This window comes from Meles meles, chromosome 9 (genome assembly GCF_922984935.1).
Source record: "Meles meles chromosome 9, mMelMel3.1 paternal haplotype, whole genome shotgun sequence".
In the NCBI taxonomy this organism is placed as follows: domain Eukaryota; kingdom Metazoa; phylum Chordata; class Mammalia; order Carnivora; family Mustelidae; genus Meles; species Meles meles.
This window is the reverse complement of record NC_060074.1, coordinates 67,487,154-67,514,296: the sequence shown is the minus strand read 5'-3', so window position 1 is coordinate 67,514,296 and position 27,143 is coordinate 67,487,154. Positions and strand designations below refer to the sequence as shown.

The window sequence follows — 27,143 nt, the reverse complement described above, 5'->3', positions numbered from 1 at the left end:
GGACTGGGTAGTGGTTTCCTAGGGCACTGTGTTGGGGAATTCCACGGCCAGTTATGCTAGGCTGTGAAGGCCATTGCCTTGGCTGAAGAGCCAGGTCTGCAGCTGGGGCTGGAGAGAGATGTCGTGCTCATCTGCCATCTCTGTGTGAGGTTTCATCACGTTCTCCTTTCTCCTCTTCCACCTTCTCTCCTTTCCATTCATTATTTTCCTTATTCTTATTTGTTTTTGCTGCTTCATCATTATCACTACTTAACATAATGCAGTCCCACTCAATTTTTTTTAAGGAACCTCCAAGCAGGGACATAGAGTTTTAATTCAGCCACTGATTTTCAGAGTAAGCCAGGCAGACAAACCAAAGGTCCAGAGTGGTGGTCTTCTCAACAACACGGATACTAACACTCCATAACATCCTTCTTCTTTGCTTCCTTTGCTATTTCTTCCTGCACTGCTGCCACAGCAGAGCCATTGTCTGCAGTGTTTCTACGTCCTCCTGGGCTGTTTCTTATGAATGGATTATTTCAAGAGTCTGCCCACAGTGGAGACATTAGAAAAATAAGGAAAGCCAGCTTGTTATTATCATTACAGCTTCTTCGCAGAGCCTCTGGAGAAGAGTCTGACTGATATTACCTCTTGTCTCAACTTCTCAAGTCACCACTACAAATTTCAGGCTGAATTTGCAGAGCTATCAACTACAGAAATGATTTTTCCGATACTTGAATAGTGAAAGACAGCTGTCAACAATGTGGGCTCCATGAGAAAGACAGGACCTTAAAAGAATGGGTTTCGGGATTTTGAATCATCCACAGCCTTAGACAAGGTGGGAAGAACCTTACAAATACAGCCAAATACAGAACAAATACAGCCCAGGCAAGGCCAATATGAGCCCATTCTGTCTCCTAAGAATAGAGAGAAATGGTCACAGAGACTGATACTGCCAACCTCCTAGAGGTGGGACCTTGGGAAAGCTGCTTCACCTCTCTGACCTCAGCCTCCTCATCTCTGAAATGGAAAGTTGGACTGGGCTACTTGCCAGAGTCTTTCAGTGATATTGTAAAAGGAGCTTTTAAAGTTTTTTCATTTGATTTTTTTAAAATTTACTACACTAACCAAGATGATAAAAGTGGTAAATGTAAGAATTAAGAGAGAGAAGTCATCCGGGGTCTCACCTGTAGTTGGGGAGGGGTGGCTGACTCATTCTCTCAAACAGAGAACAATGGGTAGGAAAGACAGTATACAAGGGCAGCAGCTGTTAGAGACCCCTCCCAGAGAATGCCACCACTCCACTGCTGCCCTTAGATGATAAATGCAGAGACCATTCACATGACTATGCGATATGCTTACTCACAATGTTGAAGCCGTCCATTATCTTCCCTACATATTCTCATAATGTGTCCCTCACTACCACGCAAATCAACTTGCAGGAAATTGAGGATTCTGTACACTTCGCTGCAAATCTACTAGTTTATCTGAATGGCACACTAAGATTTATTTGATTTCAGGCTCTCACCTGTGTAGCTATAGGTAAAAACAAAAGAAATCCAGGAATGTCCTGTGACAGACAAGGCATAGTATCACCATCCTAGCTCTTGGAGGATTTGTGCTTTCCTATTCACTGCTTAATACTCAGAGAAAAAAGTAGAAGCTTTGTTATTTGATAACTGAAACTTGGGATTCCAGCCTTTCTTGAGATGTCTGGATTCTTTCGTGCGTTGATTTTTCTCTCATTTCCTGTCCTATGAGCCAGTGCTAACCTTGGCTCTCTGTAAGGGAATGTCAGGGACCCTGTCCTCAGATGGAGTTTTCACAGTGATAACTGATGATATTCAGTTCATTTTGCAAGAGGTAAAAGAATTTGTTGCAGGCTTAAAATTACAAACACACCTTTCTATGGCAATGGAATTAAAGGGTTCTCAGTCTCTTGCCTATTTTTACTCAGGCACTTCTATACTTATTGCTAGTTCTTAAACTACCATGTCAAGCAAGAAGCTAGGGAGCAAGGAATGAGAAATGAGTGAGTCATGGGGAACTGAAAGTATTTATTCAAATTCATTCAGCCTTTTACTCAGTTATTCCCTCATTCAATTAATAAACACGAGATTTCTTTTCTGTGATAAGCATAATTAACGTGTCTCTCATTTCTATTCCCACTTCTTCCTGGCTAAAAGAACAGTAGTTTCTATCTTTTGGGTGACAATGTTCCCAGCCCCAGGCCTGTGCCCTACTTTCTAAGCCCTTTTCTCTAGCTAGGAATGATTACATGACTCTGTTCAGGCCAGTAGATGTGAAATGGCTTCTGGGAAAATGTTTTCTTTCCTAATAAAGGGTGGGGCAAATATTGCTGGCTTAGTCATTCATCTTGCCCTTTTCTTTCTTTGACTATAGACATGATGACTGGAGAGGCAGCAACCCCATTGTGACCATGAGACTATAAGCCAACCTACATAGTAAAGATGGTAAAAAGGAATGAAAGGAGGTCAGAAGGTATATTCAGGTCCCTGGTGACATCAGTGAACAGCTGAACTAATATGAAAAAATAGCATACCTCTTAATTTCTTTTTTTGTGTGAGAAAATAACAAATAAACCTATTTGCCACTGTTTTTCAATTTGAGAAATTAGGCCCCCAGGGGACGTTTGGCAATATCTGGAGACAGTTTTTTTATTGTCATGACTTGGGGGTGGTGAGGAGGTGATCAGCATCTTAATAGGTAGGAGCCAGGGATGTTACTGTACGTTATACATTCTACTAGGCACAGGCATAGCCTTCCACAACAAAGAATTATCTGAGAAACCCTGGTTCAAGCGCTAAAAATGTTTGTTTGTTATTCACAATCAGATGCATTCCTGACTGATACATTCCCACATTTGGGAAACGCGAAACACACGCATGGAGCATGTATTATACCAGGCAAGATGCCAGAAGCAAAAAAAAAGAGTGACATCCACTCCATCCCCACAGAAGTTTGAAGTCTAGTGGGCTAGACAGACATGTTTGGATAAAAATGAAAGTACATGTTCTAATACAAAGATATCAACATCCAGATGTGGGCCAGAGGATGTAGGACCTGCTGGCTATGCGGAGCGTGGGCCGGCTTCAGAGGGAAGGGGACTGGGCTAGAGATTGAGAGGTGGGAAGAAGGTATAAAGAGGAGGTATAAAGGCCAACACTGTGCATGGGCCTGGAGAGTCCATGGTTAGACTGACAGCAGTCTAGGGTGTGAGAGAGAGAACAGTGGGGAAAAATGAGAATGGTTGGCTGGAGCTTACCACTGGGAGAGCACCTGCCTTACCTACTGAGCTGAAGGCTTTTGATGTTATCCTGTAGGCAGTGAGGAGCAGGCACAGAATTTTATTCACAAGAATGACGGGATTACATTTTTAGAAACATAACTAGTGGCAGTATAAGGAATGGCTAGTAAACAGATTAGACTTAGAAAGACACATTTGGAGGCTCTCCCAAATTCAGTTGGGAGACTACCCTTAGTATTCTGAAAAGTACCGAAGGGAGTAGTCAAAAGGAGAGAATAAATGTTGAGGATGTTCTGTGTTATATGTTCTTTTGTAATTCATGCCCTCCATAAAGGTACTTTATTCTTGTCACTTTTTTTCTTTACTGCTTTTATTTATTTATATATACTATAAGGAAAAGGACACACGAGACTCCTTACTGAGGGCATCTCCAGAGTTGAAGAATTCACTTTCTTGGATTCTAGAGCAATCCTTTGAGACACAGGTATTCTTGCTGGTAGAGGGTCTGAAGTGTGTCTAGACATCCAGACATTTTTTTAAGTTGACCCTGATTTTCAAGTCTTTCATATTTGGACTCATCTTTGTACTCCTTCAGAGTTTTTCCAGAGTGGTCCCAGGATGAAACCAAGAGGTGGACATTCATGTCACCTACAAGGCTTCTTAGTTCCTGGCCATGAGTACAACTTCCCTGTTATCAAGAGAAAACGTCTAATGAGAACCTACCTACATGGCAAGTTCCATACAAGGTGCTATAACACAGATGAGGCACATTCTTGCCTTCAGCATCATTGGGTTTAGAATCATTCGATCCACATTTTTTGAGCACCTACTCTGCGCCAGGCATTCTATTTGAGATATGGATACATATGTAAAGGCAGAGGTGTATAAATGACTTTTTATGAGACAGTTCTCACAAGGGCACTTTGATTCTTCACAAATGTTCAGAGGCAACTATTGTGTCCATAATCCTTGGCATTCACAAGTCTTCTCTGTAGCTGCTAGAAATTCTGCTACTACTTGGAAGGTGGTTATAAAATCAGGTAACTCATTCACAAAAAAGGTCATACCCAAACCAACAAAAAAGTTCTAATAATTGTGGTTCCTTTTAAAAAATCACTCATTCTCCAGCTCCTTGGGACATTACATGCTCTCTTTGCCATAAACATTTCAAGGACTAATTTTTAGAATCTATATCTGGACTTCCATTTAAAAGCCTCAAAGTTGGGGCACCTGGGTGGCTCAGGCAATTAAGCATCTGCCTTCGGCTCAGGTCATGATCCCAGGGTCCTGGGGTCAAGTCCCATGTCAGCTCTCTGAGTCTACTTCTCCCTCTGTGCTCTCTCTCTCTTGCACATGTGGATGTGCACTCTCTCAAATAATAAAATCCTAAAAAAATAAATAAAAGCCTCCAAGTTGGTAAATTTTTGCATGTACATGTGTTAATTTTCAGAAAGAGCTAAGATTAATTCAGTCAAGTCTAATAGAAAAGGTGGTTAAACTGGGTGTTCGCAGAAGTCAAATAAAATAATTGTGTGCTTAGTTCTGAAGGGAAGTCCAAATAAGAAATACTTTGAATAACAGCATGGTTTGTTGGAAATAATGTAGGTTTGTTTCTGCAGCTGCTGAGAGAATCACCCCCACCCTCAATGATTCTGAAAAACCAGTTTCTATTCCATTAAACCACACATTTAGACCCAAACTCTACTATGTAATTGTATACTTTTTCTGCCACTGCCAGGGAATTCTACAAGTTTACAATACTTTAGTGATTTCATTTTAATTACAAAGGGAAACATAGGAAGAGAATAATGAGAAATAGTAAACTATTGAAAGGGAAGATCTTAAAGAAAATTTAAGGTGTTATGTACATTAGGGAGATCTCAAATAGTCCTATGATCACAGTATAAAAAATTTCACGTGAAAGACAAGTAATCTTTTTAAGGTGGAAATTCCCTTTATCATGGGGTACAAAACTGTGATGTCCTGGGTCAGGGGAGTAAAGGTTATTCTGTTTAACACACTGATTTAACAACTGTTATGAATTGGGTTCTGGGAGATATCGTTCTCCCGCCTGTGAGCTTGACTCGGGGCGAAGTGGGTCTTTCTGGAAGACTCAGAAGCCAAGTTAGGCCAAGGAATCTACATGTGATTCCTGAAAATCTTCAGAATGTGGGTTCTGTGTAATCTTGCCTTCTCATGCAGACAAGGAAATATCTTTTACAGAATGTCAAGTAATGTGCCAAACACTATATCCAAAAGTAGATTAGAACCCTGATCTCATTACTAAGTTGCACTATTCACTGCAATAGTTTAATAAGCAAATGGTAAGACTCTGAACTGAAAGTGCAGTCCTATGTTAACAGACATTTGCCAGAACACATCCCAACACATGCTGTCCTATGTGTTTGCCCCAGCAGAGACCTTCTGTTGACCATGCTTCTGACCAGTGACCATGAAGCCAATGAATATTCAGCCATTTTCTGTGATGTCCCTGAACAGTACGACTTCAGGAGGCTTCAGCTACCTGCCCAGTGCTGCCAGGTGACTTCTTCCATACCTGTATGAGAATAGATAAAAACTTCCAACCCACCTGACCCCACTGATGAGAAGTTGTTGGAAACAACCTCTCTCCCCCAAGGCTCCATGAATAGAAAACAGAAAGGGCACTTCCAAGTCATTTTGCCAAAAAATTCAAAGATGATGGGGTGAGGAAGTATTTTACGTTTGGCCAAGTGGCAGATTTGGGTAACTTGGGAAATACCTCCCCATTCTGGAACCCAATAACATAATCCCCTAAACATTGTCTTTCTGGATTCTGCCCCGAATGTCAGAAAGTACAAAAAGGTAAAGAAAAAGGTAAAACAAGGCTTTACCTTTTATTTACCTCTACCCAATAAACCTGAATGACTCTGTTCCCTGCCTTTGATTGTTTTGTCTGCATATTTCCGCTAAGAGTTTACAAAACAGCACTCCCAAACAGGAAGATAAGAGGCGCACCTATTTGTTGAATAAACATCAAGGAAGAAAACTGCTAACTCATCTATTTTGTTGTTAAATTGCTCAAAAGGATCAAAATACCAATTAACTTGCTGGCTCAGAAATCTTTGATACCTTCAGATTTACTGACATTTTGAAATTCTTGTTCATACTTGCCTAATGGCTTTCTGATTACCAACAAAGAAGTGCCAATCTGTTTAGCATTTGACCTGTTTTCTTAAATATTTTTATGTATTCCACACTTAGTGGCTAAAAATACTTGACTAGTCACATTCATGTGCTAAAATAGTCTTTTTTTCCTCCTTCCACCTCCAAGTTTAAGAGGAAAAAGGAACTCAAAGATACTTCTTTTTAAAAAGCCATTTTGTTATTTTTAATTGAAAAACTCTAACTGCAAGGAAATTTCTTTGCCCTTTCTTCTCCATGGAACGTAGTGGTATTTTGAAGCCTCGATGAAGCAAGATATTAGAATATTTTTAGATTAGAATATTAGATCCATTCTTCCTGGAGAAAAAGCTGGAAAAATGACCTTGGGCACAAGTTTCAGAAAAGAGGTAAAAAGAAACTAAAGATGGCTAATGCGGTGAAAATTTTAAAATGGGTTTTAATTTTCCTTTCTGGGTGTCCTCAGATAGCAGTGTATCTCACAGGTGGCTTTCTGTTATTGTTGCCCTCTATCTATTTCCTCACAGAGAGTTTTGTAAAATTTCTACCCATAATCACATGACACGGAATGCATCCCTATGGTCTTGTATAGAAAAGAACAGGTTTTCACTCCTAGATAAAGTCAATTTCTGGGTCTAAAAAACTCCAAAACATTTCAATAAACATTGAGTGAATGCAATGGACCAAGGTGATTAAATGTGGATGCTGAAGACTGCATGGGTTCAAATTTCTGCTCTACCACTTACTAGCATGGGACCTTGGAAAAGCCACTTACGTTTCTTTCTGTGCCTCAATTTCCTCATCTGTAAAATGGGAATAATAACAGATCATAGCTTACAGCATTTTTCTACGGATCAAATGAGATTATACATCTAGGACATTCTAGGTGCTATATAAATGTTAACTATCCTATGATACCATAACATTGTTTTAGCCTGAGAGAGGATCGGCTGCTTGGGTGTATTCACATCCACTAGAATCTTGACCTACTTAAGAAGGAACACTTTCACCATGTCAATTAAATATCTGGAGGCTCTGAAACCTAAGGATATATGTAATATATAAATATCTATGGATGTTTTTATTTTTTTAAAAGTGGTCAGAAGGGTGCTTACCCTGTCCTCCAGAGCACAGCAATTTAGATGGAGCACAATAAAAACACAACATTTCAACAACTAAATGGTAGCTGGTAACTAGCCCGTTACATGTTAGGAGGCAAACAAGCAGGAGGAGCAGTCCCAGGGGACAGGGATAGACACAGGACAGCTATATTTAACAGAATGCATTTCCCAAGATGCTGGCCTGACCTTTTCACAAACTCTGCAAAGACGATGCGGTGGGAATAGCCCTGCCTGCGGATGCTGACTGTCTCCAGGATCCCTGTGGAGCGGAGCTGGGCCAGCACACTCTCTCGGGAGAACTTCAGGGCCTCTCGGTCATCATTGGGTTTAATGCAGCGCACAAAGTGGGGCTGTCCGACCACCATTTTGGAGAGCAGATCCATCAGAGAATACTACCAGGGGGAAAAATACACAGGAAATGAAGTTACCACAAACATAATGGATAATTATGGCACAGGCCCACGGGGACCTCTAGAGTAGTTTGTGGGCTTGTAAACAACTCACAGGCCTTTATAAGGCTGAAAAAGAAACCAGCTATAGGGGGTGATAATATAGGTTCTGAGGAGTACTTATAGCTGCCTGTGGATTCAAAAGCATTCTTGAAACATCACCTAGGGCCAGGGCACATGGGTGGCTTAGTTGGTTGAGCGTCGGGCTCTTGATTTCAGCTCAGGTCATGATTTTGGGGTGGTGGGATTGAGCCCTGTGTCAGGCTCCCTGCTCATCCAGGCATCTGAGATTCTCTACCTCTGACCCTCCCCCCTGCTCACATGCTCACACTCACACTCTCTCTCTCCCAAAATGAACAGATGAGGGGCATTTAGGTGGCTCCATTTCGTTAAGCATCCAACTCTTGATGTCGACTCAGGTCATGAACTCAGGGTCGTGGGACTGAGCCCTGCAGCAGGCTCCTCACTCAGCATGGAGTCTGCTTGAGATTCTCTCTCTCTCTCTCCCTCTGTCCCTCCCCCCAGCTCATGGTTTCTCTCTAACAAATAAATAAATTTTTTAAAAATAAAGAAAACAAATAGACGAATCTTTAAAACATAAATAAATATCACCAAGTGCCAAGCAATATCCCTAAGTGGCAGAAACTTAGCTGTCAAAGAACATGCTTAGGTTACCCTGTAATGCCATCACCAGAACCAGCTTGTGTGGTATGCTAACACAGTACTCCATAAACTGTACCTATAATGTAAAAGGTCTAGCTTTTAGGAAAGGGGTCAGTTGCTTCTTCAGCCTAAGAACCACCAGAAAGTCTAAGCAAATCCTACTGATCCCACTGGTAATAAAGCAGAATAGAAACAAGAAAGAGAGAAAAAGGACAAAGAAAACAAGAAAAACTGAAGAAAAGGAGACTATTGTGAAGGTCAACTAATATCCATCAAGTGGCTGGTGGGGGGCTCCCACAGAAAGAGGGCACATGGAGAAGCACTGCTGTGTGGGACTGCCTCAGCTGCTCCTAAGGGGCAGCCACTTTTGGAGCTTCTCTGTGGACACACATTCAGGAGCACTTACAACTACCCAGGAAATCAATCCCTTTATTTCATAATCACACCTCCACTGGTCCAAAATGATATTAGCTAGCTTGCCACTTGTTCTCTTTCTTGGAATTAACATTTGGGGGACACCAAACTGATTGTCATGGATATATTTCGGAAAAATCATAAGGCAAAGGTGGCTTCTTCTGAGAGAGGGCCTCTAGGATCTTGAAGTTGATCCCACAGCTCAAAGCCTCCAAATCCCCCGGAATGGGGACATACACACGCACACACATACACACACACACCCTGTCCCCCAAGACACTAGGAGGATACAGCCACTAAAATGGACAGGACTAGGGTTGGTCTCAAGGTAAGAAATAAATGGCAATTAGAAATGTCCGACCATGAGAGTGATGAAATAAGATCTAAACATCTACCTGTCAGAGATGCTGTAACAAGAATCAGTGTGAGGGTGGAGTGCTGGACTCAAAGGCCTCTGGGCCCACTTCACACCCTCTGGGCCCAATTTTAGTCTACTTCTGAAGTATACAGCTAACGAGGTCAGATTTCTTGGCTTTGGATGCTAATTGAATCTGCTAGCTTTCCATGGAGACTTCCCCCATGGTGCTGGCTCCCAGGTCCTGTCCTGCAGCCTGCTTCAGCAACTCCAGCTCATGACCACTCGACTCCCATCCCTGATTGAGTCCCTTCTTATCGCAACTCCACCCTACAACCTGAGATCAGTAATTCTGTCTTTGTCTACCACAAAGCTGCCTAGACCTTAGTTCCCAGTGGGACATGATCTCTAAGTCTCTAAGAGGCTTCCAACCCTACTGCTTTATAATTTGAAGATAAACAAATCTGTGTGAATTGGTAAAAAGTGTCTGCGTCTTATCTTTCCTATGTAATGCACATTTAACAGAGCCCTTAGGCACAACATTTTTACTCAAAGGAGTCATTTTACTAGATGAAATATCAAGAATTGAGGCAGCAGAGATGGGAAATAACTGTGCCTGGCAATGGGTCAATTTGATCTAGGAAAATAAAGTTAAAACTAAGACAGATTCCCTCAGGATGTGAACTTAATAAGCCACCTTCTGGAATTTTATTAACTTTATTTTTCAGTAAATATGCTGGAAAAGCGGTGGATTCCAGTAGCTTTAAGGCCAAGGAGCAGCTCAAATACTAACAGAATCAGCACACTGAATGGACAGGCTCTGTGCCAGTGACAGAGAGTGTCCCGTCTGTAGACATATGGGATTTCATTTGATCTTTCTGAAATCAGAAAACATATACGTAGAGGTGGGCTCTCCACTATAATTTTTCTCTCCCCACACTCCTACCTTTCTTAACTAACTCTTGTGCTTTGCTCTTATTTCACTGATTCCATCATATCTGGGCCTCTCGCAGGAAGGGATGGCAGTCCTTTTTGGAAACAGGTAGAATAGAGATCGAAAGGACTCCATACCCGGAAGTAAGAAGCCATGGTCTGCCTCTTCATGTTGGTGGTTTCTTCCGGATGTCGTATCACCTCCAGAGTGTCCACCTAGAGCAGAGGCAAAGGGAAGTAGTTTTAGGATATAGGCATTTTCTGGCTCTTCCAAAATCTGAAAGGCTTTTTGGTGAAATACCCGAGGGACCTTGACATTTAGAACACGATATTGAAAACTATGGGAGAAGTTTGAAGACCTATAAAAGAAAAACAAAATTTGCACTATCCTACTCGCTTGAGAATGGACCACATTCTGTGAAGTACCATACTGTGAAGTCTTGGTATAAGTCCCCATCACTATTATTTCTGTATTTCTTGATGTTCTAATGGGCCCCTGTTAAGTTCTCCAATAAGGTTGCAGGAGACCAAACTATTTCTTAAAAGAAAACTGGGCAATGACTCATGAGGCTGGGTGATTACAAAGACATGGGCTCAGGGAGCGCCTGGGTGGCTCAGTGGATTAGGCTGCTGCCTTCAGCTCAGGTCATGGTCTCAGGGTCCTGCGATCGAGCCCCAAATCCGGCTCTCTGCTCAGCAGGGAGCCTGTTTCCCTCTCTCTCTCTGCCTGACTCTCTGCCTGCTTGTGATCTCTGTTTGTCAAATAAATAAACAAAATCTTTAAAAAAAAAAGACATGGCTCAAAGCCCAAGTTGTCGGTAGGGAATTAGATGAGCTGCAGTCACCTTCCTGCCACCCTCCCACATCACACAGTTCCCACGTGCTCACTGGAGACTGGAGCTTGAGATACACCTGTTCCCAATCATCTATCCCAACCACCTAGGCTGACTGGAAGAAATTTATGAATGAAAACAACTGTAGGAAACAGCATGTTTTGTTATTGTACCTCAACAATAAAAACCCCACTCTTGCACATATAAGCTATTTGGTTTGCAAAGTGCACGAGTGGCATTTTAGCGCCAGCCTCTGCCATGGCAGCCTCCCATCTGCTCAGAACAGGTGGCAAGGGGATGAAGCAGGAATGTCTGAACTGGAGACGCTGCTGTCAGCAAGTGTGTTCTGCTTGGTGGATGGCTGTCCAGGCAGCCACCACCCCACGGGGTGAGGATGTCTGTAACCTTGTTCAGCAAAAGTGCAAAGAGGGTGCTAGAAGTGTTGAGGGCATGAGGGTGGGGACAAATAATGAGACCTACCTCGAGGGGTAGTCAGGAAACAGTGCATAGTGGAAGGAAACGCTTCAGTTGGCTTCAAGAAAAGTTTATTTAAGAAAGGAATAAATGGGGAGCTAAGTTTTTAAGATCTAGAAGAGCAACCTGAATAGTGAGCAGGAATATGGGGCTATCTCTTCGTGAAGCAATGGCAGGGGGCAGGGCAGTTTCCTTTCCTAGGCTGCATGTTGGATTCGTTCCCAAAGCCACCAGTTCATTTGCATGCAGCTGAAGCTATGGTACCACCGCCTATAGTTTGACTTTTTCATTTTTTTAATGAGGAAGGAGGAAATGAAAGCGTGGTGTTGAACAGGAAGGCTGTTCTCAGAGAGAAAAGGGAAAAATAGACACCACCACCCACCCCACCTGCAGAGACTGTACTGCATTCTGGAAGTCTTCTTTGCCCATCCCATCCCTCTCTGGAGGATGGAGTTCAGAGCTGGTGAGGTTTGGGGCCACAAATCAGGACTGAAGGAAAGAGGTTGTTGGTTGGGATCTGCCCTCTACCAAACTGTAAATTCTAAGTTTTCTTGAACTTTTTTTCTCTTTAATTTCTTTCCTCTCAACCTGACCTTCACACACACCCCCACACATAAACACACACACATACATTCTAAACTTGGGAATTTCTCTACCACTTCCTTTTCAGAGACACTTTCTGAAGAACCCTGTCTTACTTTGAACCTTGCTTTTCCTCCCTCATTTCCTTCTCTTTTTATTCAAAATAGTCAGGGAGTGCCAGCCCTTCAGGGCAGCCCTAGGGCACAGTAAAAAGGCAGCTTAAAAACTCATCCATATTTCTCTATTAGTAGGATTTACCTGTTAGCTTCCCTCAGAACATACAGTGGGCCCTTGGCATTTGAGAATTTAACAGTTTAGTGGTCAGAAAATCCTCGGTGGATATTAATTGTGCTGTTACATAATTTAAAAGGTTTATAATAAGAACTGTTTTCAAGACCAATGCCTGCCCTCTGCAGCAAACTGGAAAAATACAGAATGAAGCACTAATTTGCACTCCAAAAGTTAAAAGTCTATTGGGCTCCCCTAACTACTCAGCATGACCAAGTTCTGTCCTTCTACTCACATACAGAGTAACTCTTGGGAAGGAAATAAAAACCCGTTTGGCATTACGTACAGCTTGGAAGTACTAATGCTTGTCCACAGTTTATCACCTACATAGTTAGTATTTTAAAGAATTTTAAAGAATAAATAACTTGCTAATTTAAGAATTTGGAAAGGTCTTACATTGGTCAAGGGCTTCTTGTATAGTCCCAAGGTTGTCCTGAACATGGAATGGATTTGAAAGAGGGACTTTGGACAAGGGACATAGTAGAAGTTGAGTTTCTTGGTCCTTCAAACAAAGAGACTCGGCACAAACCTCACCTCTGTCTACACCAGGTCTATCACGAACCCGAAAGAATGCCAAAAAATCCAAATTAAAACAGAAGTGAAGGTTGTGGTCTGACATAAAAGTTTGTCATCCTGAGCTAATTTAGTTAAAAGTAGCTTCATTTAATTAAAAAAGAAAAATCTTTTAGAAAGAATCCAGAAAGTAGATTTCATTAGGGACATCATCTAGCATATAGTTCTTCTCAAAGATAGGGCATTCCCAAGAAACAGTCTTCCCCAGAGGATCTGATAAGCTTTTACCTCCGATAGGGGGAAAAGACCCTAGAAAAGCTTCCCTGGGTTTAGAGGATATATGCTATGGAACACAGAGTTTGGGTACTGGACATCCTGGTTCAAAACCTGGCTCCTCCACTTACTACTTGTGTGGACTTGGATTTGTTATTCAACTTCTCAAAACCTCTGTTTTCCTTATTAGGAAAACTGCTCAGTAAATGCTACCACCTCACATACATGCAAGAAGTATATTGGTTTCCCTTCCATTATTACCATGATTGACTTAGTTCTAGTGTAGTGATGAATGTCAAAGATGCAGTTTTCTTCAATGGCAAGACGGCAAGTACTAGCACCCATGCAACACAGCAAAGAGATATTTTTACTTATTGGCAGAGAAAATACTTTCAATGAAACCAATTTCAAAATGATCAGTAGAACCAATATTCTGGATCAAACCATTGTGTGTCTAACCCAATATCTTTTCTCATCCAGTGCCAATTTATACAACAATATAAATCAACTGGAGACATGACAAATGTCCTGCCCAATTCCTTGTAAGAGGCACTGGTTAGAGTTTAAAGTAGTCCTGAGTCAGCTTTACAAACTGTAACACAGACTCCAAGTGCACAGGAAATGAGCGAGCTTCAGTATACGTACGGACTCCACACATGGAGTTTTAGATGGGTATCAAGACATGAGTAATAAAACATCTATTGTTCCAAGGTAAAAAAAATCATGTAGTAACCACTTTGCCTATATTATGCCAGTGAGGTCTCAAAATGATCTTATGATGTAAGTACTATTATTATTCCTATCGTACCTAATAAGGAGGTTAAGGCTCAGAGATTTTAGAGAAATTTTCCAGTCTTGCAACTAGTAGTTGGCCATGCCTACATCTGAACCCAGTTCTGATTCCAAAACCTTACTTCTTAAACATTATATACTGCCTTTCTATGTGATTTGATATAACTTACAATATGGGTCTGAAAGCATGGTATTACTAAAACGACTTGCCTCATCTGTCAACAAAATTTACTCCAAGATAAAGACAGATTCCAAGAAGTCTCATAAACCATCTAGATTTCAGTTATTGCCGAAAAAAACAGAAAGATTTTTTTTCCTGATCTCAGTAAGTGCCCACTATTTGCATCCTGAAACCTCACAGGTGCTTATATTTGTCTTCCTGACAGCATCTTTGTCAAGAATTTTTACTGTGATCAAGTGATCCATCTACCCTTTAAAGAAAAAAGCCCTACAGCATCACTCCTCTCAAAGCCTGCACAGCCCTGAATGGAAAAGCAAGACTGGCATTGACACTATCCATGCATCACAGTGTGGTGCTGCTGAACGTTTTGGAGGCCAGCTTCCTAAAAAGGCCACCCGTGTTATCTGACCTTGGCCAAGACAGAAAAACTATTGCTGTCGTGAAACGTATTTTCTGGTGCCTTAACTAGAACTTTCAACTCATCCCTCTTCCAAATGAAACCAAATCACGAGTTACTTTCATCTCACTGATATACATTATTATTGTAATGATGTAAATATATGCCATATACTAGAGGGCACACTTGTCACACAGGCAAGGCCTGAACAACAGGAGGCAGTGTAGAGAAAGGTAACTGCGCTGGTATTCTGGCAAGGGAGCAGGGTCCTGGCAGAATCCAATAGCCACAAGATCAAATTGAGGAAAGGACAGTAATGTGGGCTGATAGAGAGTATTATAGGGGAGTCTTTAATCTTTTTGTGTCATGGCCTCTTTTAGAATCTAGTGGGAGCCAGTGTTTCCAGAAAAACAAATACAGTTGCTTCTCATTCTTTGTGGATTCTATATTTGTGGATGTGCCTACTTTCTAAAATTTATTTTTAACCCCCAAATCAGTACCTACAATGCTTTCATGATCATTCATAGACATACAGAGTGGAGAAAACTTTGATCACCTGATGCATGTGTTTCCAGCTCAAGCTGAACAACGTAATGCTCTGCGTTCCTGTTTTAGCTCTCATGCTATAAGCAAGTATCCTTTTCTGGGTTATTGAAGTGCCAAATGTTTTGCATTTTTGTGCTTTTGGCCAATGATTTCACTGTATAAAATAGCCCCCAAGCATGGTGCTGGAGTGCTGTCTTGTGTTTCTAAGTGCAAGAAGGCTATTAAATACCTCTTGGAGAACATATGTGCATTAGATAAGCTTCATTCAGGCATGAGTTATAGTGCTTTTGGCCTTTATTCAATGACACAAATACTGTAATTAAAATATTATTTTCAGGGCTCCTGGGTGGCTTAGTAGGTTAAGCATCCAACTCTTGGTTTCAGCTTAAGTTATGATCTCAGGACCTGCATCAGGCTCCATGCTCAGTGGGGAATCTGCTTGAGATTTTCTCCCTATCCTTCAGCTCCCCCGCCCCCACTTGCATTTGCTCTTGCTCTAGTTCTCTCTCACGCTCTCTAAAATAAAGAAACAAATCTTTTAAAAAATAGAATATTATTTTATATAAAAAAATGCTACATATAATTATCTGCAAGAAATATATATTAAATAATGTGCTTCTAAATAGGAACACACATGAAACAAGATTATGTACTAATTGGTTGACAATAATGTGAGCAGAGGCTTTGGGGAACCTAACCACATAAATCCCCTAGGTGCAATGCTTCAGTATTGGCTGATTCAGTGTTCACAGCAACTTTATAGAACATAATTTCATGAAGAATAAGAATCAATTGTATTTACAAATTTTACATGTAATAATATCAAGAGACTCTTAGAACCAATGAAACTCTGATGTAAATCTCTCCTAGGGGTCCATATAACCCATGTTATATAGTCCTAATATCTTGCTATAAACTCACAAGACTGAAAAAGTAATATATGTGTTTATAATAGCAACGTGGGTATAAAAATTATTGTTAACAAAAATGATCTGAGTCCCTATTATGTATAGGTAAGTTTTTCATTCTCAAAGAAAGTTAAATATCAATATCTATGTCTGTATCAATTTTGAGACTATTCAACAGTATTCTGTGTGGCTGAAGTTGTTATTTTTTATTAAATAATTTAATGTTCAATATAAATAAAAATATATGAAAATTCAGAAATGTGATCTACTTATTTTATTACTCCATCACCTTTTAGATAATTGGATGTTGGTGTTAGTATATACAATGACCATTAACCAGCCAATCCTTGAGATCCTTGTGAAACATTGGCTGGAAGAATATAAGAGTTAAAAATATTTTACAGTGGGGGGCACCTGAGGGGCTCAGTGGCTTAAGCCTCTGCCTTTGGCTCAGGTCATGATCTCAGGGTCTTGAGATGGAGCCCCACATCAGGCTCCCTGCAGGGATCCTGCTTCCCCCTCTCTCTCTGCCTGCCTCTCTGCTTACTTGTGATCTCTGTCAACTAAATAAATAAAATCTTTAAAAAAAAATTTTACAGTGGGACATTTATTAACCCTTCTAACATTCCCTTTGCACAGACAAGTACACTCCTTATTTTTCAGAGAGCAAAGCAGAACGACAGGAAATGGTTTGGTTTCTTTCCTCCCTGCTGACTCTATTTGGTCCCTGTTATCCTCCTCTGTAGGTTGGTGACAGCCTCAAGGAAGAGCACTTCATCTCTTCCTAGACAGACTTTACTTTCAAGTGTCATTGTTCTGTATCTTAAGTAGTCTTTCTGAGAATCACATAAAGGGGTCCAGAATATGCCATGGTGACATAGGTATTATTTTGAGTTGAACATTTGAGAATCAACAGTTGCAAGAAGAGGCTTTTTCTGAACTCCCCTTATCTGGCTAGAAATAGGGCCTCTCAAAATTATCCAAACTGCCATAAATCTCCTCCCTGGCAGTTTCACAACCTGCCATGGAAGACTGACTCCTATCACCAGAGATGAGAAATGAGCACTGGGATTTCCAAGAAATTGCCTAAACAGACACTGTCACAAAACTATTATATCTCCCATCTATTCTCCTAAGGGACCATTTGTTTTTCCCAAAAGTCATTTGTTCTCCCACAAGTACCCCTCTCCCCCATTTATCCCCTATTAAGAGGGTATATAAGCCTCAAATTCTAACTACCCCTTTAAGTAAATTTTTTGAGTTCCTGTGTCTATATATAATTAAAATTTGTTTTTTCTTCTGTTACTCTTTCAGGTTGAGTTTAATTCAGTCCCCAAAGAACTAAAGTTAAAATGGTAGAGGAGACATTTTCTTCTGTAACACAGGATTTTAAAGATTCCATGCTGTTGTTTCAAATTTCCTAACCTCTGATTTCCTAAATGCCTTCCATCTCTTAACCAGACTTCCCATGGGCCAGAGAAACTAAAGTCGCCTACTCTAGGATTATCCCCAAGGCAGGAACACCCCAGGGTCCACATTATTTTGAGTCCAAACCTGCTACTCACCTTGGTTCTCCCAGCACTGAAATGTGGAGGCAAAGATCTTGAGGCTGCTGTTATCCTGGCTCTTGTCTGGGCCAAGTTACCTGAGCAAGAAAGACAAAAAAAAAGCTAAAGTGAAGGAAAAATTAAGGAACAGAATTATGAGTAATTTTTTCCCTTTATGTCCTTGTAGTTTTATTAATTTTCCAAATGATCTGCTCTGAATATGAAAAATTTGGAAGAATTTGAATTTTGAAACTTTAATGATATAAATTATAAACAAATTATAATAATTTATAAATTGTAATTTATGATAGAAATTGTATTTATATTAGTCTCATAAGCAAAAAATAAGTAATAAAAAACTCCCCAATTCACTCAATAAACTAGCAATAGAAGGAAATTGCCACAACATAAAAAGGACATATGTGAAAAGCCGACAACTAACATATTCAATAGTGAAAAATCAAAAGCATTTTCCTCTAAGATCAGGAACAGGACAAGAATGCTCATTTTCACCACTTCTATTCAACTAGCACTCAAGTTCAAGCAATCAGGCAAGAAAAAGAAATAAAAGACATCCAAATTGTAAAGAAAGAAATAAAATGGTCTCTGTTCATAGGTGGCATGATCTTATATACAGAAAACCTAAAGATCCTACCAAAAATCCTGTTAGAACTAATAAATCAATTCAGCAATCTTATATTGTAAGATATAAAATCAGCATCAAAAAACCAGTTGTATTTCTATGCACTAACAATGAAAATTTGAAAAGAAAATTAAGAAAATCCTATTTACAATGGCATCAAAAAGAATAAAATATTTAGAAATAAACTTAACCAAGGAGGCAAAAGACTTGTACTCTGAAAACATTCCTGGAAGAAATTAAAGAAGACACACAAATAAATGGAAAGACACCTTGTTCTTGGGGAGGAAAAGGATCTTTTTCCTCTACTCATCTTACGTTACTCATGTTAATTTCCTAGGGCAAATTAGACTGACAGAAGACAGACTAACAAGAGAAAAATAAACAGAGGTTTCTTAATGCATGTATCACACATACACAGAGGAGTATTTGGTGATAAGTAACTCAAGGGGTAGTAAGAACTGGGCTAACAAAATAACAATAAATTTCTAGGTAAGTGACCAAAGATCTTTGAGTTTTTAGGGGCAATAAATTATAGGAAAGTAAATATATGAGGAAGCTAATGGAAGGTAAGGGCAAGTTAGTAAAGTTTTGTTATACAGAGTCCTCTGGTGCTGTCTCTGGGCTGATAAAGGTCTAGAATTGTCTCTGGTGATTAACTTCTGTCTTTCCTGGTAGAGAGGGGTGGGGGGATATCTCTACAAATTTATGTCTTGGTTTTATGTAAACAGGGAAAGCAGGGAGCTTTTCTTATATCTACATCTTCTCAATTACCTTCAGCTCAAATGATCTTTATGCCAAGGTGGCACTTTTTTTGTGGCATATTTTATGTGTTCATGGATTAAAAGATCTAATATTGTTAAAATGTCCATGATATCCAAAAAGATCTATAGATTTAATGTAATCCCCATTAAATCTCAATGGCATTTTCACAGAAACATTAATAAAACCCTAAAACTCATCTTCTAGAACCACTAAAGAACCAAAACTCCAAATGATCTTGAGAAGTAAAAAGAAAAGCTGAAACCTTCATGTTTCCTGATTTCAAAATATATTATAAAGTAACAGTAATCAAAACAGAATAGTACTGGCATAAAGAAAAACATACAGGACAATGGAACAGAATACAGAGCCCAGAAATAAATCTATGTATATATGGTCAAATTGTTTTTAAGGTGGATATCAAGATTATACAATGAGGAAAGGGTGGTCTCTTCAACAAATTGTGTTTGGAAAACTCGATATCCAAATGCAAAAAAAAAAAAAAAAAAAAGAAAGAAAAAGAAACTGGATGCCTATCTTACACAAAATTCAATTCCTCCTGGATTAAAGACTTAAATGTAAGACCTGAAGCTATAAAACTTCTAGGGAAAAAAACAAAACAAAACAGCGGGAAAGCTTTATAACACTGACCTTAGCAATGATTTCTTGGATAGGATATCAAAAGCACAGGCAATAAAAGCAAAAATAGACATGTGGGTTTACATCAAATCAAAAGCTTCTGCACAGGAATGGAAACAATCAACAGAGGGAAAAGGCAAACTACAGACCAAATATTTCCAGACCATATAAGGGGTTAATTTCCCAGATCTATAAGGAACTCCTACAACTCAACAGCAAAAAAATAAAATAACATAACCTGATTTAAAAATGGGCACAGGAGGGGTACCTGGGTGGCTCAGTTGTTTAAGCATCTAACTCTTGATTTCAGCTCAGATCATGATCTCTGGGCTGTAGGATTGAGCCCCACATTGGGCTCCACACTTAATGGGGAGTCTGCCTGGGATTCTCTTTCTCCCTCTGCCCCTCCCCCCGTATGTGTGTGCATGCACGCTCTCTCTACAAAATAAATAAATGAATCTTTAAAAAAATATATAAAAGGGATAACAAAATAAAAATGGGCAAAGGACTGGAATAGGCATTTCTTCAAAGAGGACATAAAAATGGCCAACAGCTATATAAAAGATGCCCAGCATCACCAAGAATCAGGGAAATTCATATCAAAACCACAATGAGATATCACTTTATACTATTAGGATGGTCATTGTATAAAACAATAACAGTAACAACAGAAAAATAACAAGTATTGGCAAAGATATGGAGAAACTAGAACCTTGGTGTACTCATTGCTAGTAGGAATATAAAGTAGTGCATCCAATATGGAAAATAGTGTAGAGGTTCTTAAAAAATTAAAAATAGAATGCCATGTAATCCAATAAGCCCACTTCTGGGTATTTATCCAAAACAACTGGAAAAAGAATCATGAAGAGGTATGTGCCTCCCATGTTCACTGCAACATTGTTTACAACAGCCAAGCTGTGAAAACAAATTAAAAATTCACCAAAGGATGAGTGGATACAAAAAAATGTGGTAGATGTGTACAATGGAATATTATTCAGCCTTATAAAAGAAGGATGTCTTGCCATTTGAGACAACACAGATAAACCTGGGACATTATGCTAAGTGAAATAAGTCTGTCACAGACAAATACTGCATGATTCCTCTTATATGGTGTATCTAAAACAGATAAGCTCATAAAAACAGAGAGTAGAATGTTGGTTGCCAGGGCCTGTGAGGGTAGGAAAATGGGGAATTTTTTGTTCAGTGGGTAGAGTTTCAGTAATGCAAGGTGAAAAATTTCTAGAGATCGGCTCTCCAACAATGTGCACATAGTGAACAATACTGTACTCTATACTTAAAAATGTGTTAGGAGGGTAGGTCTCATGTTATGTGTTTTTATCACAATAAAAAAATTTTTTTTGAACTAGGGCACTGTTAAGTCTTTGAAAGACATGGATAAGCAAGAAAAAAGATGCTGGGAGTTTTCCCAAAAAGGAAACTGGGCAATTGAGAACCCCACTGTAAAAGTTTAAGACACAGACACTGATCAGCAGATCTGGAAGAATGGGCCCCCTGGCACACGGGGAGAAAGCCTGCCATGCAGTAAACCAGAGGACACAGAGAGCATGGGCATCTGTCACTAAGTTTTGGGGGTTGATGGGTTTTTGCATTTGCCGGGGTGTGAACACGTTAGCTAATATCTCAGCGCCCTGGTTTCCTTATCTATAACATGAAGACAGTATCACCTCATTCTGACAGTTGTTATGGGCATTCCATGAGGGTAATTCACGATCAGCAGTCAATGCAGAGCTTGTTCAAAGTTAAGTGCTCACTTCATGTTAGCCAGCACTGATTATTATTAATATTATTATTATCATTACTTGCTGTGAATAGTCCATCCACACAGGTCTCAAAACAGAGAGTAGAAGGCAAGAGAATACCAAGGAATCTTACTATTTGCTACTATGAGAACTGGTCAGTCTAAAAACTAATGCTAGATAAGAAAAAATGATAAGGCAACCTCTACTTTGAACCTCCATGTCTTGGCCACTCTGATTCCCAATGTTTTGTTTTGTTTTTTTTTAACCTTTAATGGATCTCAGTGGCCTGTTCAGACGCTCTTCTCCCCTCACCACCACCCACCTACTCTTAATCTCCTCTCCTATCCCTAGCTTCCCAAACTCAGCGCTTGAAGATTTGTTTGCTTCTTTACCGACGATGTCATTTGATTCTGTAGCAAAATAAAAAGTTGTCAATAAAAAGAAATCCTGCAATTTGTGCCTATGCAAGACACTTGAGATCTCAAAGTTTTTAGCAAGTCTAGCACAAAGATGTCCAAATGTTTTCTCTGGCGATATCTTCAGAGGCTAAACTGTGATTAATAGCCCAGAAAGAACCCTTTGAAGCAGGATTGGTGACATCAAAGTCATAATCCAGGGGTGGCAGGAGCTTTATAATGAATGGGAAGCATTTTAACACATTTCAAAGGATTTACAGCATGAATAAACAATAGACCTCAGCAGATGCACTGCACACACCTTGCAGAAACATAACCTATAAGAAGTTCCCATTTTAATTTAAATGTAAATACAGTGTTCACATTCGTTTCAAAGCATCCTCCCAGCTTGCCCTCCACAGCCTCTTTGGCTAAGGATGCCTCACTGCCCCCAGAGCTCCCGAAACTGTGACTACTGACGTATGTTGGGAAGAGAAAATGGAAGTCAGAGGCATCTAAAGGAATTTATATCCTACGTGGGAACTGGGTTAAGAAAGAATCTGAAATGGAGCTTACAATGATCCCACACAATCTCTCTGTTTCCAACTTAAAGAGAAAGAGACAAGTGGTCTGAAGATGGAGCTGGAACGTTTAAACGATGGCAATTTCCTGTCTGCTTCAGAGGATTTCATCTCTTGGAAAGTACCCAGGACCCATGATTTCATCTTCAGTTGCTTCTTAAAAATTGTCCAAAATGATGGCTGCTGTTTAAATAATGACACACAGAATTCGGCTTCCCTCTGCTGCCCTCTCTGGGTTTACAGAATTTGTTGCAGGGTTCCCGTGGTAACTGCTAGTAGGCATTTGGAAAATTTTCCTGTTTAAATTTTCCCTAAAACGGGGCGCCTGGGTGGCTCAGCGGGTTAAAGCCTCTGCCTTCAGCTCAGGTCATGATCCCAGGGTCCTGGGATCGAGCCCCGCATCGGGCTCTCTGCTTGGCTGGGAGCCTGCTTCCTCCTCTCTCTCTCTCTGCCTGCCTCTCTGCCTACTTGTAATCTCTATCTGTCAAATAAATAAATCTAAAAAAAAAAAAAATTTTCCCTAAAACAAGGAATAGGCTCATAATCCAATAAATCACTGCAAAGCAATGCTGAAATGTAAAGTCTCATGCCAAATTGCTACTAAGAAAGAAGCTTCAAATAAAAAAAATCTGTTTCAGTTCATCTATTACCAGAGCAAGTTATCTGAGTAGATCTGAGAACTGAAACCATTGATCCAAAAGTCTGTCTGGATACTGAGAACCTAAACCACACCATACTCTCTACAGGAAAACGACTCTCTATGGGCATGGATTTCTTTACCCAGTATTCAATACAGGAACTCCCTGCAAGACCTTCGACCATGAACTCTTCAATGGAATATATCAATAGCAATTTACCCCTTAGGATTCTTTGAATCCCTGGGCTCAAAAATCCTCACCTTGCTCTTCCCATCAATCATAGACTTTTGTTTTGTGATCCTTACCCAACCTTAATCAAGCTCCCTCACTTTGAAAGACCCATCTTAAAAAAGAATGTTCTGGGGTGCCTGGGTGGCTCAGTGGGTTAAGCCGCTGCCTTCAGCTCAGGTCATGATCTCAGGGTCCTGGGATAGAGCCCCCGCATTGGGCTCTCTTCTTGGCAGGAAGCCTGCCTCCCCCTCTCTCTCTGCCTGCCTCTCTGCCTACTTGTGATCTCTGTCTGTCAAATAAATAAATAAAATCTCAGTCAAGATGGCGGAGAAGTAGCAGCCTGAGACTACATCAGGTAGCAGGAGATCAGCTCGATAGCTTATCTAAACATTGCAAACACCTACAAATCCAACGGGAGAGCGAAGAGAAGAAGAACAGCAACTCTAGAAACAGAAAATCAACCACTTTCTGAAAGGTAGGACTGGCGGAGAAGTGAATCTAAAACGACGGGAAGATAGACCGCGGGGGGAGGGGCCGGCTCCCGGCAAGCGGCGGAGGAACGGAGCACAAAATCAGGACTTTTAAAAGTCTGTTCCACTGAGGGACATTGCTCCAGGGGCTAAACCGGGGTGAAGCCCACGCGGGACCAGCGTGGCCCCAGGCCCCGCAGGGTCACAGAAGGATCGGGGGTGTCGGAGTGTCGGAGAGCTCGCAGCTATTAGAACGGAGAAGCCGGCTGCCAAGACAGAGCCGAGGACTGAACTCTCAGCTCGGGGTTACCTTGAACTGGTCGCGGGCTGGGTGAGCTCGGAGCGCGGCTAGAGGCTGGGGATACGGGAGTGATTGGGTGCTGTCCTCTGGGGGCGCACTGAGGAGTGGGGCCCCAGGCTCTCGGCTCCTCCGGGCCGGAGACTGGGAGGCCGCCATTTTCATTCCCGTCCTCCGGAACTCTACGGAAAGCGTTCAGGGAACAGAAGCTCCCAAAAGCGAACCCGAGCCGATTACTTAGTCCGGCCGCCGGTAAGGGCGGTGCAATCCCGCCTCGGGCAAAGACACTTGAGAGTCACTACAACAGGCCCCTCCCCCAGAAGATCAACAAAATATCCAGCCAGAACGAATTTCATCTATCAAGGAGAAAGCAGATTCAATTCCTAAGACAGCAGAGCAATTCCAGAGGAGGAGAAAGCAAAGCACGGAACTCATGGCTTTCTCCCTATGATTCTTTAGTCTTGTGGCTACTTCAATTTTTTTTTTCTTTTTTCAATTTTTTTTTCTTTTTTCAATTTTTTTTTCTTTTTTCTTTTTTCTTCTTCTGCTAAATTTTTTAAAACTTTTACCCTTTTCTTTTTTAACATTTTTTGACTAGTTCATCTAAATATATATATTTTTTCTTTCTTTTTTGTATTTTTTTATTTGTTTTATTTTTTAAATTTTTTTCTTTCTTTTTTTTTTTCTTTTTTTTTCAGAAGCTGTTTTATCCCCTTTCTCCCCCCCACAATTTGGGGTCTCTTCTCATTTGGTTACAGCGCATTTTTCCGGGGTCTTTGCCACCCTTTTAGTAGTTTATTTGCTCCTTCATATCCTCTTATCTGGACAAAATGACAAGGCGGAAAAAATCACCACAAACAAAAGAACAAGAGACAGTACCGAAGGCTAGAGACCTAATCAACACAGACATGGGTAATATGTCAGATCAAGAGTTCAGAATGACGATTCTGAACATTCTAGCCGGGCTCGAAAAAGGCATGGAAGATATTAGAGAAACCCTCTCTGGAGATATTAAAGCCCTTTCTGGAGAAATTAAAGAACTAAAATCTAACCAAGTTGAAATCAAAAAAGCTATTAATGAGGTGCAATCAAAAATGGAGGCTCTCACTGCTAGGATAAATGAGGCAGAAGAAAGAATTAGTGATATAGAAGACCAAATGACAGAGAATAAGGAAGCCGAGCAAAAGAGGGACAAACAGCTACTGGACCATGAGGGGAGGATTCGAGAGATAAGTGACACCATAAGACGAAACAACATTAGAATAATTGGGATTCCAGAAGAAGAAGAAACAGAGAGGGGAGCAGAAGGTCTATTGGAGAGAATCATTGGAGAGAATTTCCCTAGTATGGCAAAGGGAACAAGCATCAAAATCCAGGAGATGCAGAGAACCCCCCTCAAAGTCAACAAGAATAGGTCCACACCCCGTCACCTAATAGTAAAATTTACAAGTCTTAGTGACAAAGAGAAAATCCTGAAAGCAGCCCGAGAAAAGAAGTCTGTAACATACAATGGTAAAAATATTAGATTGGCGGCAGACTTATCCACAGAGACCTGGCAGGCCAGAAAGAGCTGGCATGATATATTCAGAGCACTCAACGAGAAAAACATGCAGCCAAGAATACTCTATCCAGCTAGGCTATCATTGAAAATAGAAGGAGAGATAAAAAGCTTCCAGGACAAACAAAAACTGAAAGAATTTGCAAACACCAAACCAGCTCTACAGGAAATATTGAAAGGGGTCCTCTAAGCAAAGAGAGAGCCTAAAAGTAGTAGATCAGAAAGGTACAGAGACAATATACAGTAACAGTCACCTTACAGGCTAATAATGGCACTAAATTCATATCTCTCAATAGTTACCCTGAATGTTAATGGGCTAAATGCCCCAATCAAAAGACACAGGGTATCAGAATGGATAAAAAAACAAAACCCATCAGTATGTTGCCTACAAGAAACTCATTTTAGACGCGAAGACACCTCCAGATTTAAAGTGAGGGGGTGGAAAACAATTTACCATGCTAATGGGCATCAGAAGAAAGCTGGAGTGGCAATCCTTATATCAGATCAATTAGATTTTAAGCCAAAGACTATAATAAGAGATGAGGAAGGACACTATATCCTACTCAAAGGGTCTGTCCAACAAGAAGATCTAACCATTTTAAATATCTATGCCCCTAACGTGGGAGCAGCCAACTATATCAACCAATTAATAACAAAATCAAAGAAACACATCAATAATAATACAATAATAGTAGGGGACTTGAACACTCCCCTCACTGAAATGGACAGATCATCCAAGCAAAAGATCAACAAGGAAATAAAGGCCTTAAATGACACACTGGACCAGATGGACATCACAGATATATTCAGAACATTTCATCCCAAAGCAACAGAATACACATTCTTCTCTAGTGCACATGGAACCTTCTCCAGAATAGATCACATCCTGGGTCACAAATCAGGTCTCAACCGGTATCAAAAGATTAGGATCATTCCCTGCATATTTTCAGACCACAATGCTCTGAAGCTAGAACTCAATCACAAGAGGAAAGCTGGAAAGAACCCAAATACATGGAGACTAAACAGCATCCTTCTAAAGAATGAATGGGTTAACCAGGAAATTAAAGAAGAATTGAAAAAATTCATGGAAACAAATGATAATGAAAACACAACAGTTCAAAATCTGTGGGACACAGCAAAGGCAGTCCTGAGAGGAAAATATATAGCGGTACAAGCCTTTCTCAAGAAACAAGAAAGGTCTCAAGTACACAACCTAACCCTACACGTAAAGGAGCTGGAGAAAGAACAAGAAAGAAACCCTAAACCCAGCAGGAGAAGAGAAATCATAAAGATCAGAGCAGAAATCAATGAAATAGAAACCAAAAAAACAATAGAGCAAATCAATGAAACTAGGAGCTGGTTCTTTGAAAGAATCAATAAGATTGATAAACCCCTGGCCAGACTCATCAAAAAGAAAAGAGAAAGGACCCAAATCAATAAAATCATGAATGAAAGAGGAGAGATCACAACTAACACCAAAGAAATACAGACAA

At 40.4% G+C, this 27,143-nt stretch overlaps 1 protein-coding gene across 1 annotated transcript in view; it reads right to left on the bottom strand.

Moving 5' to 3' along the window:
* The window catches only part of MYO3B (myosin IIIB), a 406,310-nt gene that overhangs the window by 143,859 nt on the left and 235,308 nt on the right, over window positions 1-27,143 (bottom strand). The window contains exons 24-26 of the mRNA XM_046018212.1: window positions 17,697-17,776; window positions 10,483-10,560; window positions 7,717-7,922 (exon numbers count right to left, since the gene is read on the bottom strand). Of these exons, the coding sequence (XP_045874168.1) occupies window positions 7,717-7,922; window positions 10,483-10,560; window positions 17,697-17,776 (364 nt within the window). The remainder of the gene's footprint in view (window positions 1-7,716; window positions 7,923-10,482; window positions 10,561-17,696; window positions 17,777-27,143) is intronic.